At 46.9% G+C, this 12,343-nt stretch overlaps 1 protein-coding gene across 2 annotated transcripts in view; it reads right to left on the minus strand.

Moving 5' to 3' along the window:
• Nucleotides 1-12,343, minus strand: part of UPF1 (UPF1, RNA helicase and ATPase) — a 22,081-nt gene that overhangs the window by 3,087 nt on the left and 6,651 nt on the right. The window contains exons 3-21 of one of the 2 annotated variants that reach the window (XM_027704457.1): nt 12,104-12,193; nt 11,626-11,793; nt 10,150-10,330; nt 9,531-9,692; nt 8,822-8,906; nt 8,485-8,583; nt 8,177-8,294; nt 7,171-7,330; nt 6,954-7,072; nt 6,541-6,705; nt 6,248-6,362; nt 5,972-6,115; nt 5,096-5,309; nt 4,828-4,945; nt 3,458-3,614; nt 2,446-2,588; nt 1,482-1,656; nt 708-789; nt 41-202 (exon numbers count right to left, since the gene is read on the minus strand). In XM_027704457.1, coding sequence (XP_027560258.1) covers nt 41-202; nt 708-789; nt 1,482-1,656; nt 2,446-2,588; nt 3,458-3,614; nt 4,828-4,945; nt 5,096-5,309; nt 5,972-6,115; nt 6,248-6,362; nt 6,541-6,705; nt 6,954-7,072; nt 7,171-7,330; nt 8,177-8,294; nt 8,485-8,583; nt 8,822-8,906; nt 9,531-9,692; nt 10,150-10,330; nt 11,626-11,793; nt 12,104-12,193 — 2,657 coding nt within the window. The remainder of the gene's footprint in view (nt 1-40; nt 203-707; nt 790-1,481; nt 1,657-2,445; nt 2,589-3,457; nt 3,615-4,827; nt 4,946-5,095; nt 5,310-5,971; nt 6,116-6,247; nt 6,363-6,540; nt 6,706-6,953; nt 7,073-7,170; nt 7,331-8,176; nt 8,295-8,484; nt 8,584-8,821; nt 8,907-9,530; nt 9,693-10,149; nt 10,331-11,625; nt 11,794-12,103; nt 12,194-12,343) is intronic. The other variant, XM_027704458.1, reaches the window with a different exon arrangement.

Raw genomic sequence — 12,343 nt, forward strand, 5'->3', positions numbered from 1 at the left:
CCCTGGAAAGGGGGGTTTTGCCCCCTCCCAGCCCCTGTACCTGCGGCGGGTCCGTTGGCCTGGCCGAAGTATCCCGGGGGTGGCATCGGGGGCATCACCAGGTTGAAGGGGATGGGAATGTTCATGGCAGTGACGTGGCTGGGGCCAGCACTGATCATCCCAATCTGGTCATGGGTTTGGAAGTACATGTTGGATGGGCGCCCTGCAGAGGAGGAGGAAAAGCCATCTCAGGCATCCTGAATATTTAAAAAAAAATCAATTCATAGCCCTGGCTTTTTATTATCAGGCTCGTGAGCAGGATGAACCAGAAATGGAAAGGACAGGCCAGGAAGCACCAGAATTTCTGGTTCACTGTTTATGCCACGCTTGAAAATTCCATAAGCTCATCTAGCACATGTTTATTCCTACAGTTACTCTTTCACAGGACCATCTGAGATTCCTGAAATGCTTCACACGCTCCCTTTTTCCCCTCATTTTTCAGACATCCAGTTAGACTAGTAGGGGTTCTATATATACAGACAGCAAAAACCAGGCAGATTGTGAATATTTTCAGTCCTAAAACTCCATATTTTTCTGTAGTGGCTCTTGTAACATTTAAAAGTTTAAAGTGTGTAAAATACAACACACCTCAAGGACCAGTTAGGGGGGAAAAAAAACCACCAAAAAAATCCATCTATAAAGGTGCTAATTTTGATAATTCCCTTTACCTTGACTGCTCCTGTCATAGACAGATCCTGGAATAATGGCCTCACGTGCATCATACATGGCAGTGGTCATGAAACGGGCACCCTGCAAGGATTAGGGGAGTTAGACAAAGCCTCTGCCCTGAAAACTCTGCCCTGCAACCCCAGTGAAACAAAAACCCAGTAAAACCCCACAGATCACGTCGAGTTTGCAAGTGTTGAGGAAATGAATTAGTCCCAAGACACGAAAACCTCTCGTTATTATTTCAGCTGCAGCTTGACCATGAGGAGTTAAGATTTTACAGGGAGCCTCTCTCCAAGTGTGAAACATTTGATGGGTTTTCAGCCTATTTGAAGGCTCTGGTGATAGCTTTTCCCCTTGTTCTACTCACACCACTGCCCTGTGATGGCTGACAAGCTCCCCCCCAATAACTCCTCATTTTATGTTAAAGAATCAAGCATAAAACTTGCAGGTCGAGGGTTTGATGCAAAGCTGTGACGTTCACCTGCCTCATGAGCTTGCCATTTCTACACAGAGCAGTTCCTTTATGCTTCACTCACCTCAGAACTCACCCCTCAGGAAAAACTCTGCAGTTAAAAACCCCCAAAATTCCAACCTAGGGGCGGCTGAAGCAGCCGCTTCCTGGGGTCCCACCGCACCAACCAGGCCACGGGGAGTTCCAGGGGTGTGGGGCTGTGCTGGGGACTGTCCATTCCACCCATTTCCAACTGATAATGAATCAATCAAGCCCCAAGTGCCCCCTGTGCCAGCCCCAAGGGGCAGCAGGGCTCACTCACGGGGTTGATGGTGTTGACGAGCTTGCGGGGTTTGCTGAACTGCATGAGGCTCTCCCGGAGGTTGTTCAGTGGTCCCTCCACCAGCACCTTCTGCTCCTTGTAGTAATTCAGGAGGTGATTCCAGAGTGGCTGCTTAGACAGGGCTTTGGGGTTCCCCACAATAATTACTCCATACCTGTGTGCAGCAGCAGAGGAGCTCGAGTTAAGTTCGTTAAAAACCAATTGATGTTGTAAATCAAATTACACACTGATGTTGGAGCAGCCTCCAAATCCATCTCTCAGCTGAAGCAGCCAAGAGAGCAGGAGGTGCAACTGGTTTGTTTACAGCAGATGTTTTCCACAGTATGACAAAACACCTGGAAGGAGGTTGCTGCAGCCACTTTCTCAACAGTCACAAACTTCCCTCTTCAGGCTTGCCCAACCTGTCAGTGTGTGCCAACAACCATCACCTCCTGCTGGGTTCCAAAGCTCCCAGAAAACAAGGGAGACAACCAACATCGTGTTGGATTCCACGTCACCTTTCTTGGAATCAAATCCCTTAGAAGCAAAAATGGTCCAACAATGGTTGTTGGAAGGGATAAAGAAGCAGGGAAGGGATCTGTCCTGAAAACTACTGATGCCAAATGGGAACACTGCCTGGGCTGAGAGAACAGACAGAGATGGCACAGAATGGTTTGGGGTGGAAAGGACCTTAAGGCCCATCCAATCCCACCCCCTGCCATGGCCAGGGACACCTTGTACTGTCTCAGGTTGCTCCAACTCAGCCTTGGACACTTCCAGGGATGGGGCAGCCACAGCTTCTCTGGGCAACCTGTGCCAGGGCCTCCCCACCCTCCCAGGGAAGAATTTTTTCCCAATATTCCATCTAACCAGTCAGTGAAGCCATTCTGCCTTGTCCTGTCCCTCCATGCCCTTGTCCAAAGTCTTTCTCCAGGCTCCCTCCACGTTCCCAATCCCGCTTTACCTCGCCCTGGTAAGGGCCACGTTGAGCCTCCTGGGGTCATTGAGGAACCCAATTCCCTGGTGCTCGTTGGCCCTCACACAGGAAAGGATAATAAAGTCCTTCTCCCTGCCCTGGAAGGCGTCCACACTCGCAATTTCCACTTCCTGAAAGGGAGGAAAACACGTAAATCGCGGGAGCCAAACAGTTCTGCCACCAACAGGCACTGCCAGACTGGCCATGCACTAACTCTGCCATCACTGGACAAAAATGTTACTTTTGGAATGAGGAATGATTTGGTAATTCCACTGGTCATGAAATAGTTTCCCTGGAGGAGAACAGAGAGCCTCAGTTTAGGGGGAATTACTTTTGTGTTCGCTGCTTTATGGGCCTCCCGTTTTTCCCCCAAACTGTGGGAATCAGCCCTTTGCTGGGATGCTGCCAGGGAGAATTCTGAGTATTCCTAAACCCCATAGGAAGAGAGGTCCAAATTAGCACTGCTGCTCCCAGCTCCCAGAAACCTGAATCACAGGGACAGATCATTCCTGGCACAAGGAAAAGTATCTCCACCAAGTTTCCCTTCAGTGAAAACACTGAGCGAGTTCCCAACATTGCAAAACAAGACTGGATTAAACATATAATTGCCTTGTTTGCAGCAACTAATTCTGATGTTTGGTAGAGGAGTCCCACTGATGGGAGGACATGTTCCCAAGCAAATAAATACTATGACCATCAGAATTTATGGAGCTTGTTTTCCTGTGTGTCTCTTTATCCAAAACACAAAGTTTTCCACAGCTGGAGCCCCAGTGGCCTCTCCCTTCTGTGCCTCAGGACCCTTCCTTTCAACACAGACCTCAGCAGGGCTTCCTCCTCTTACCTGTTCAGCTGCTCCCCTGGCACCTGAAACCACCTCCCAAACTCCTCTCCCTGCTCTGTTTTAACCACAACCAACTAAAAAGTGCAAAAAAATCGAACACGGACTGAAAATGAAAATATTTGTGAGGCTTTTCTGGCTTCTCTGTGCTCCCATCTGTACCTGGTAGAGCTTTGTGTGCAGGGAGCCACTGAACTGCATGTACTGCACCAGGTAGGAGCGCTGCCCTTCGTAAGGGGTGATGATGCCAATCTGGTCTGGTTTGGCACCAGCCTTCAGCAGCTTCGTGGTGATTTTCTCCACGTTGGCAGCTTCCGTCCTAGAGGGGGGGAGAGGGTGGATTATCCAAGGAGGATCAACACTTTAGGTCTAATTTTTTGCAGCTCAATGGGTCTAAAGACCTTGACCATGGATGCTGTGAGGCCACTCCAACAAAAAGATCAATTTTGCACTGCTCAGACTAACTCAGCTCAAACTTTGCAGGAATGTTCCCCACTGTCACCTCTCGACTCAGGCCACGCACAGATCTCACCCCAGAGGGACACAGGCCAAACCCAACATCTCAAAGGTCTCAGAATGACACAAATTTCTCCTTAGGTGCACCTCCACCTTCTCAGAATTACACAACTGGACTTCCTGGAACAGCAAATGGAACTTTTGGTAGAGCCAAATGTCCACGTGTGCTTTTATAACCAACCAAGACCATCAAAAACAATCCCAACCTGCCGTGCCAACGGATCCTTCAGGTGCTTTATCTTAAAGTTTCAAACACAGAACTGTTTTTAATGTCAATCAGCCAACTGTTGTGCTGTTTGTTTGTGCACAATCTGCTCTGCTGTCTCCAGTCTTGCACATGCTGCTCAGGAAGCAGACTGGGATTAAAAATATCTCAGCCGTTATTTTTCAGAGCTTGGTCTGGTTTCCCTTCCAGGCACACGAACAAAACATGTACAACCAAGAGGAACAAAGTGGTTTAAGCTCCTTCTTTGACAAAGAAGTTGGAATGTGCAGAAAAAAGGGGCAGGAAAAAAGAAAATTAAATTCCCATCCCTTCTGTACCACCACTAAAATCCAAGATTCAGGGCTGTGCTTCAGGAGCAGCTGGAATTCTGGCTTCAAAATGCAACTGGATCAGCATTTCCTGCTGTAGCTGCAGTCAGTTTATTCATCCCACAGATCAGGCACTTTATCATCCCTTATACAACCAGTGAAGGAAGACAAACTCCTCCACAGAGCAATTCAAACCCACTTAAGCTCTGAACTGCTCCCACTTGGTGCCTTTTTCTCCTGGTTTAGCGTGCAGGGAGCCCAAACCAACCCCAACCTGCAGCTCAGGCTGCACTTTTCTCCATGGCAGCTTTTGTTCAGGAGGCCCAGGAGCCATTTCAACTGGTCATTAATTGCCCCCTGAGGTTTCATTAACTCAGAACTGCTGCAGAACATGGGAATGAACAGCCCTGACTTCCCGTGTCCCAGCACACGAGTGTGGATGTCAGAGGGGAGTTTTATTTACCTGTCTGAGTTTTATCTACCTGTTTAAGTAAGAGGTGCCTGAGCTGGCAATCTCCTCCTGCCCTTGGGTGACGTAGAAGAACATTGGTTTGTCAGGTTGTGGCCACTGGAAGTCAAAGCCTTTCTTCACACGGTCAGCTGAGGAGCGGGAGAGCAGCAGGCGGAACAAAGTTAACAAGAATATTGGATATTTCCATAAATAAATACTCCAAACTAAGGGCAGTGGCAACTCAAAGGAATAACCCAGGTTAAAGAAGCCTGCCTTTGACCTCCCCAGTGACTCCTCACCTGCAGTGACCCCGTTCTGGAGGGACCCCTCGTAGAAGATGTTGGAAGGGAAGGCGCTGAGGGCGGGATGCATCCGGTACTGCACCTGGAGCCGGATGGGCCGGATCCCCAGCACCACCAGCCTCTCAAACAGGGACTGGGACAGCCCAGCCTTGGCAGCTTTCTTGCACATCACCACAGGCCCCAGCTGGCAGTGGTCACCCACCAGAATAAGCTGTGGGGGAAGAAGAGTGCATAGAGAAAGTTTGTTTTCTGAAATTTGCTTAAAACAACGGCAATATCCTACTAAAATATATAGGATCACAGGGTGGTTTGGGTTGGAAGGACCTTAAAAGATCATCCAGTTCTACTCCCTGACATGGGTAGGGACACCTTCCACTAGACCAGGTTTCTCCAACCTGGCATTGAACACTCCCAGGGATGGGGCAGCCACGGCTTCTCTGGGCAACCTGTGCCAGGGCCTCACCACCCTCCCAGGGAATAATTCTCCTGAATATCCAATCTAAACCCATCCTCTGTCAGCTTAAACCATTGCCTGATGTATTGGGAACTTACCGGTCTGGCTTGTGCTAAGCTTCAGGTCTCACCTAAGGCTTAGGAACCTTTAGTGTCAAATCGCTTTTCAGTCAATCATTTGGAAATGAAAGCTTATTCAGCCTCCAGATTGTTCCAAGAGCAGAAAATGTTCCAGGCAAAGATTACGCCATGGAAACCGAGAGCTGACAGGACCAACACAACACAGAGTCGTTCAGGTTTGTACCATGGAGGTGTCTTTCAGGAAAGGGAAGAATTTGGTATCCCTGCGTGCCTACACTGGGAATGTCACTGCTTGGTGGATTTATAAAGTCCTTCAGTGCTGGAATGCAAGGGGCTCACCTGCTTTGCTCCCAGCACAACGGGCACCATGCACTCGGGCTCGGTGGCCTGGGTGCTCTCGTCGATGAGGATGGAGCGGAACTGCATCTTGGCCAGCCTGGGATCCCCGGCCCCCACGCACGTGCAGCAGATCACATCCGCGTTCTGGGGCAGAAACACAGCTCCAGTCACCCAACTCCCACCCTGGACAGCGTTCAAAACCAGCCCAGGAATCCCCCCCAAGGTGCAGCAAGCTGCAGCTCAGGTCAGGGGGGAGCAGAGCGGGGGGATCCTCACCATGAGCAGCTCCCGCTCCGCGGTTCGTTTGAGCGCCCGGTAACGCTTCTCGTCGGCAGATGAGAGCTCTCCAGTCTCATCTTTGAGCTGCTGCAGTTTCTGAAGCTCTGGCATGCTGCAAAAATAAATAAATAAATCAGGAATTTTGCTTTAAGGCCTGGCTGTTTGTAGGATTACGGCAAAAGTAATTTTTAACTAATCAAGCAAGTCAAGCAAATAACTGAGCTACAACAACATCCACCAGTTGTGTCCCTCACAGCACCAAAACTGGGGGGGTTCTGCTCATTCCTCACCTGTCCATGTTCCTGATCTGGTTGTGCAGGGCCAGGAAGGACACGGGGGAGTCAATGGCCTCCCTGCTCTTCGCGCACAGACGAACCACCTTCAGCCCAGTCTGGTGGATCTTCTCGGTGAGCTGGTCCACGGCGATGTTACTGGGAGCACACACCAGCACGGGCCTGGGGAAACACCAGCCAACAAGTCTCGAGAAGCTGCAGGTTTTTCTCCATTAGACTGGTAGTAAAACAACGTGCAATGACACCCCCTCTAAAAATAAGCTGGGGAAGGGTATTTGCTGAACCCAGCCCAAGCCTTCCCAGAAAATTACAGTAAATGATAAAAATGAGTTTGGTTTTTAAAATCAAGGTGATTCCTTCCATTAAGAAAGTAACCTCATGCATCAAGACTTGGAAAGAGCAGTTCTTACCCATTGCCCTGTCTGGCCAGATGATACACGATGGTGGCTGATGTCACTGTTTTCCCAGTGCCAGGGGGACCCTGAATAAGGCTCAGAGGACGCTGCAGGACAGTTTTCACAGCATAAACCTATAAAAAGGGGGGTTATTGCTAATTTAGCATTCAAGGCATAGGATGTTGAAGTTGTTTAACCTCTATTCCTCTCTTCAAAGGGGAGAGGGGGTTACCTGAGAATGGTTGAGATCAGGGAGTCCTTGTGCTGTGAAGCGCTTTGGCAACTGGCATTTAATAATCACATCTTCCACCTCGTGGCCCAGCAGCTTGTGATAGATGTACCCAGACACTGAGGTCTCATCCACAGCAAAGGTTTTGAGAGCACTCTGCATCCTGAAACGAGGGAAGGGCAGAAAAATAAGTCAGGGAGATCAGCATGACCTCAAGTCACCCATCCCCGGGTGTCCCAGGCCAAGGTTGGGCAGAGAGCAGGCACAAATTGAAATTACACCTCTTGGAAAAGAGAGCAGTGGAAAAGACTCACTAAGAGAGTTAAGGGACAAAAGTTACACTCTCAGCTTGTTTTTCTCCATGTGAACATTACAAAGGAACCAGAAAAACCCTCCCTTGTGTAGAGGGACACAAGGCAGAAGCTGGGGCAGTGATTTTAGGTGCAAGATTTGAAGAAAAATTGCACTCAGAATAAACAATAGGATATATTACTACTAATAATAGGATATACTAATAAAAGGAAATTCTAATATCCTAATAACAGGATAATAAGCCAACTTACAAAATGCAGTACAGATATTGACCCCAAATGCCTTGAAATTTTAACCAGTTAAAGCAACTCCAAGCTCAGGAATGCCAGCTAAAACCAGACACCACTTCCCTACAGAGGAAGCTGAACTACAGAACTGTTTTTCTTCTCACATTTCAAGTATTACTAAATAGAAGGTAAATTTCCCCCTTTGACTTATTTGCAACAAACCTTAAGAGTGCCTTCAAAGTGAGAAAAATTGACCATTTTAAGACATTCAGGTAATTCCATTTCTAGTCAAAAATCTAGCTGCTCTATGAAGGAGGTGTTCCCACATTCCACACACTGAGATTTCTGATTGCTGGTGGCAAAGTAATACAACTTTTTTTGGATCAAAAACACCCATTGGAGGCAAAGAGGAAAAAAAAAAATACACATGGAACCTGCACCAACCAGGTTTTGAAGTGTTTTCCCAATACCTGTCAAAGGAAGTAGATTTCCATACAAAATCCACTTGGAAGTTGTGAGTAACTTCCACAGGGGCTCCCACACTGCTCCTCAGCTCGATGGCAATCTCATCACCATAATCTGTAGAACCTCGTTAAGTAGTAATCTATAGCAACAATTTGAATTTTATTTTCCCCAATTCCGGTCTTTTTTTTTTTTTGACAGCCAGATCCCCCCCCCAGGACAAATTGAAATTATCTCAGAATTATTTCTGGACGTGTTTAATGGTTTCTTGGAGAGGCTGCAGCCCCGGGCTGAGCTTTATCTAAGTAAAGGATACTATCAGGAACTTTGATAACGTGACCAATTCCTTTCCACAGCGGGGCCAGGTCTCCTTTGTACCTCAGGCAGATCTCATCTCCTTGCATGAGCCTCATGTCTGCAAAGGAAGGGGGAAAAAATGCTCTCAGCAACCATCTCCCACCACAAAAACCCTTCAAGAACTACCTGCTGTCCCAGGTCAGATCCTCAAAGTTCTTCAAACATTGATTTTTTTTCACCAGGTATAAAAAAAAACCCCACAAAAGAATCCAGATGTCATTACCTGAGTCTTCAACACTGATTTTTTTTTCACTAGGTATAAAAAACCCCCCACCAAACAATCCAGTTGTGATTACCTGAGTCAGTCTTTGGCAAAGTGAAATAAGCAATTCTCTTCTTGTTCAAGCCCAGGTCCCATCTGACTGTGATGTTATCTTGGGTCTAAGGGTAAAAGAAAGAAAAAAAAAGGCATTTATTATGTTCTTAAAGAGCTGTTTATTATGTTCTTAAAGAGCTGTTTATTATGTTCTTAAAGAGCTGTTTGCCAACTGTGCTTCAAAACACCAAAACCTGGTGTTCCAGTGTCACAGAAATCCATATTTACTGCTCTGGACTGAGTTCACACCATCTGCAGGAGGTTAATTCTGAGTTGTGAGAAACAAAGCCCTTATCAGCACCTGGGTTATTCTCTCCTCCACCTTCCCAACAGTCATTTAGTGCTTCCATGACCTCCCAGAACTCGGGTTTCACTGGCAGGTCCCACTGAGGTCCTGCAGGTCACGAGGGGAACAACACACAGGGGGCTCAAGTTGCAGCTCTGGGACAGAACATTGTTCTTGGAAAGAAAAACTCCTAACACACAAAAAAAAAGTGGAAGCTCCCAAGTGTTTCAAGCTCTTAAAAAAACTCCTCAGTTGGAGGATTTTTCTTTCCTCTCCCACTGATATTACAGTGCTGTTACAGCCCAGTAATTAAGATATTTATTCCACTTATTCCTTCAGTGCTCTAACAGTGCCCCTGAGTTTGACAGAACCCCCTCAAACAAGCAAATTTCCAGCAAATTACCTGAGATTCCTTGAGTTTCTTGTCATAATCTGCCTCAAGCTTGACTAGAGGACCGAATATATTTTGGTATTGATAAGCATCTTCGTATCTAAGCAGGACATGCTGTGGTTCTTCATCCACACCAGGCTTTTCCAAGTCCTCCAGGGTTGCAGATGGATTTTCCTGGAATTTAAAGCACAGGTGTTTCGTTTCAAAGCCTGAAGGATAAAAAAGTGACACCAGGACTTGTGTCTTGGTACTACAGGGAGTTGTATCAAGGTGTAAAAGCTACACCAAGGCCATGGATAAACCCAGCCAGGCCTGTCCTGCTCTGAGGGATGTACAGAGAAACCCCTCAAAAAACAATAATTAACAGCCCAGCTGCTCAACACCTAAAGCAGAAACATGTGGACTTGATATGGGGAAAGCTGCTTTTTCAGATGGTTGAAGAACCTAAAGGTGAAGCTTTCCCACTCTGAACAACAACTTCCTGAAGCCTGTGGTAATTCCCATTGTCCAGGTGTGTGATTTCAGTACTTCCCTGCCTTACACAGTTGCCAAAATCTTTTCCTTCCTTCCCAGCAGCCCGGAATTGGCACTTTGGGAAAAGCTGAGCAGTGTTTTGAGGAGCAGCAGGTACCTTCCAGAGCTCCTCCAGCTTGTTGATCTGCTGGGCCGTGATCTGGCGGGCCCGGAGCTGCTCCTGCTCCGACGGGATCTTCACCAGCCAGGAGAGGAAGCAGCGATCCTGGATCAGGGGCTGCCACTGGGAACTGTCCCAGTTGATGTCCTTCAGGCTGCTCTGGCTGGCACAGGGCTGCCTGCACGACCAAAACAGGGAGAAAATTAATAATTACACACGTGTAAGGAGTAAAAACTGGGTTTAGCGCGTTCCTGAAACGACTCGGTTAAAAAGGGGGAAAAAAAAGGCAAAACAACCCCAGTCTGCTGTGAAAATTAAGTTTTTTAGCTCTTGTGTTTGTTGTTTCAACACTGGGAAGGGTCAGTGTTGTAAGAAGCATTGGTTGGGTGTTTCTAGGTCTGCATCTAAAATGTTAAATATGACACCCTCGGGAGTGGTTACAGTCCATTACAGCAGAAAATGGAATTACTTCCCATCTGCTGGTTAAACAAGTAGGACTCATTCCACAGAAACACACTGTCTGCTGTCAAATACAAGTTAAGTGACAGCACTGAATTAAAATACAGTTATAAAACCTGACTGAACATGTCAGAGAACAATTCCCGATTTACTGTTGTCTCCAATGATTCCATGAGTTGAGAGGAAAAAACACCCTGTGGAAGAGTCACTGCTCCAGAGTAACTTCCTGGACTGGTCTGTTCCTCTTCCAAAGCTGGAAAATCTCAGGTAAAAAAGGGGTAAAAAAACTCACCTTTCTCCCACCAAGGAATCCTTCATTGGGGAGAAATATTTCTCTATAAAACAGGTAAAAAAGGGGTAAAAAACCCACCTTTCTCCCACCAAGGAATCCTTCATTTGGGAGAAATATTTATCTATAAAATCTCAGGCAAAAAAGGGGTAAAAACCTCACATTTCTACCACCAAGGAATCCTTCATTTGGGAGAAATATTTATCTATAAAAAAGGTAAAAAAAGGGGTAAAAAACCCACCTTTCTCCCACCAAGGAATCCTTCATTTGGGAGAAATATTTATCTATAAAATCTCAGGTAAAAAAGGGGTAAAAACCCCCACCTTTCTCCCACCAAGGAATCCTTCATTTGGGAGAAATATTTACCTATAAAACAGGTAAAAAAGGGGTAAAAAACCCCCCACCTTTCTCCCACCAAGGAATCCTTCATTGGGGAGAAATATTTATCTATAAAATCTCAGGTAAAAAAGGGGTAAAAACCTCACATTTCTACCACCAAGGAATCCTTCATTTGGGAGAAATATTTATCTATAAAACTCTGATATTTGCCCAGCACAACAAAACTTTCCTTTCCTGCATTATTTGCTTGCAACCCTGAAGTCTCTACGACCATCCCCAGGAAAAAGGGGTGGCAAAACAAGAGCATAAAAGGTATTTTGGTGCAAAATGAAGGTAAGAGCTGCCCTGTAGAAAGCACAAAGGTGGCAGCAAAGGCCTTCTCTCACCTGCACAGCAGAACAACCACAGAGTCTGCCTTGGCTGGGATGAAGCCAAGGAGGAAAACATTCCGACAGCCACAGTTGTAGCATTCCAGGACAGTCTCCCCCAGAGGTCCATCCTTGTGGAGAGTCACCTCTTTGCACTTGGCTCTCACCAGGTGGTTCACAATGTGGCTGAAACCAGAGAGGGGATCCATTTAGAGCCAATTCATGGCAACATCACATTTAGTGCTGGCTGAATTGCTCAGTTATTAAAAGGCACAAAGAAAATCTATTTATTGTGGCAGATGTTGCTCTTTTCACCCAACACCACTGGTTTCTCAGATGTTTCAGTGTGAAAAAACAGGAAGTGTGTCAAAAACTCCTCACTTTTAAGTCACCAGACTTTGATTATCCCCTGAGTAAGTGGCAGCCACCATGACACTTCCAAAGAAACCCTCTAAACCTGGAATTGTCCCAAGATTTCCCTCCTTTCACCCCTTACCTGCCCGATGTGTTCCCACGCCCGTTACAGAACCACTTCTTGCTGGTGTTGCAATAAACCACACAGGCAGGGTCGTGGATTCCACAGTAACTGGAATTCAGGAGGAAAGAAGCAGGAAGTGATTGGCTCCCAGGAAAATTCCAATATAAGATCTAAGCCGTTCAGCAGTGCCCAAAAATAAGGGGAAGCGAAGACTGGGGAACATGAGGGGTGGGAAAAGCAGGGGACACGAGCCAAGCT

The sequence above is a fragment of the Neopelma chrysocephalum genome, unplaced genomic scaffold, assembly GCF_003984885.1.
Source record: "Neopelma chrysocephalum unplaced genomic scaffold, ASM398488v2 Primary Assembly neopelma1_279, whole genome shotgun sequence".
NCBI lineage: Eukaryota > Metazoa > Chordata > Aves > Passeriformes > Pipridae > Neopelma > Neopelma chrysocephalum.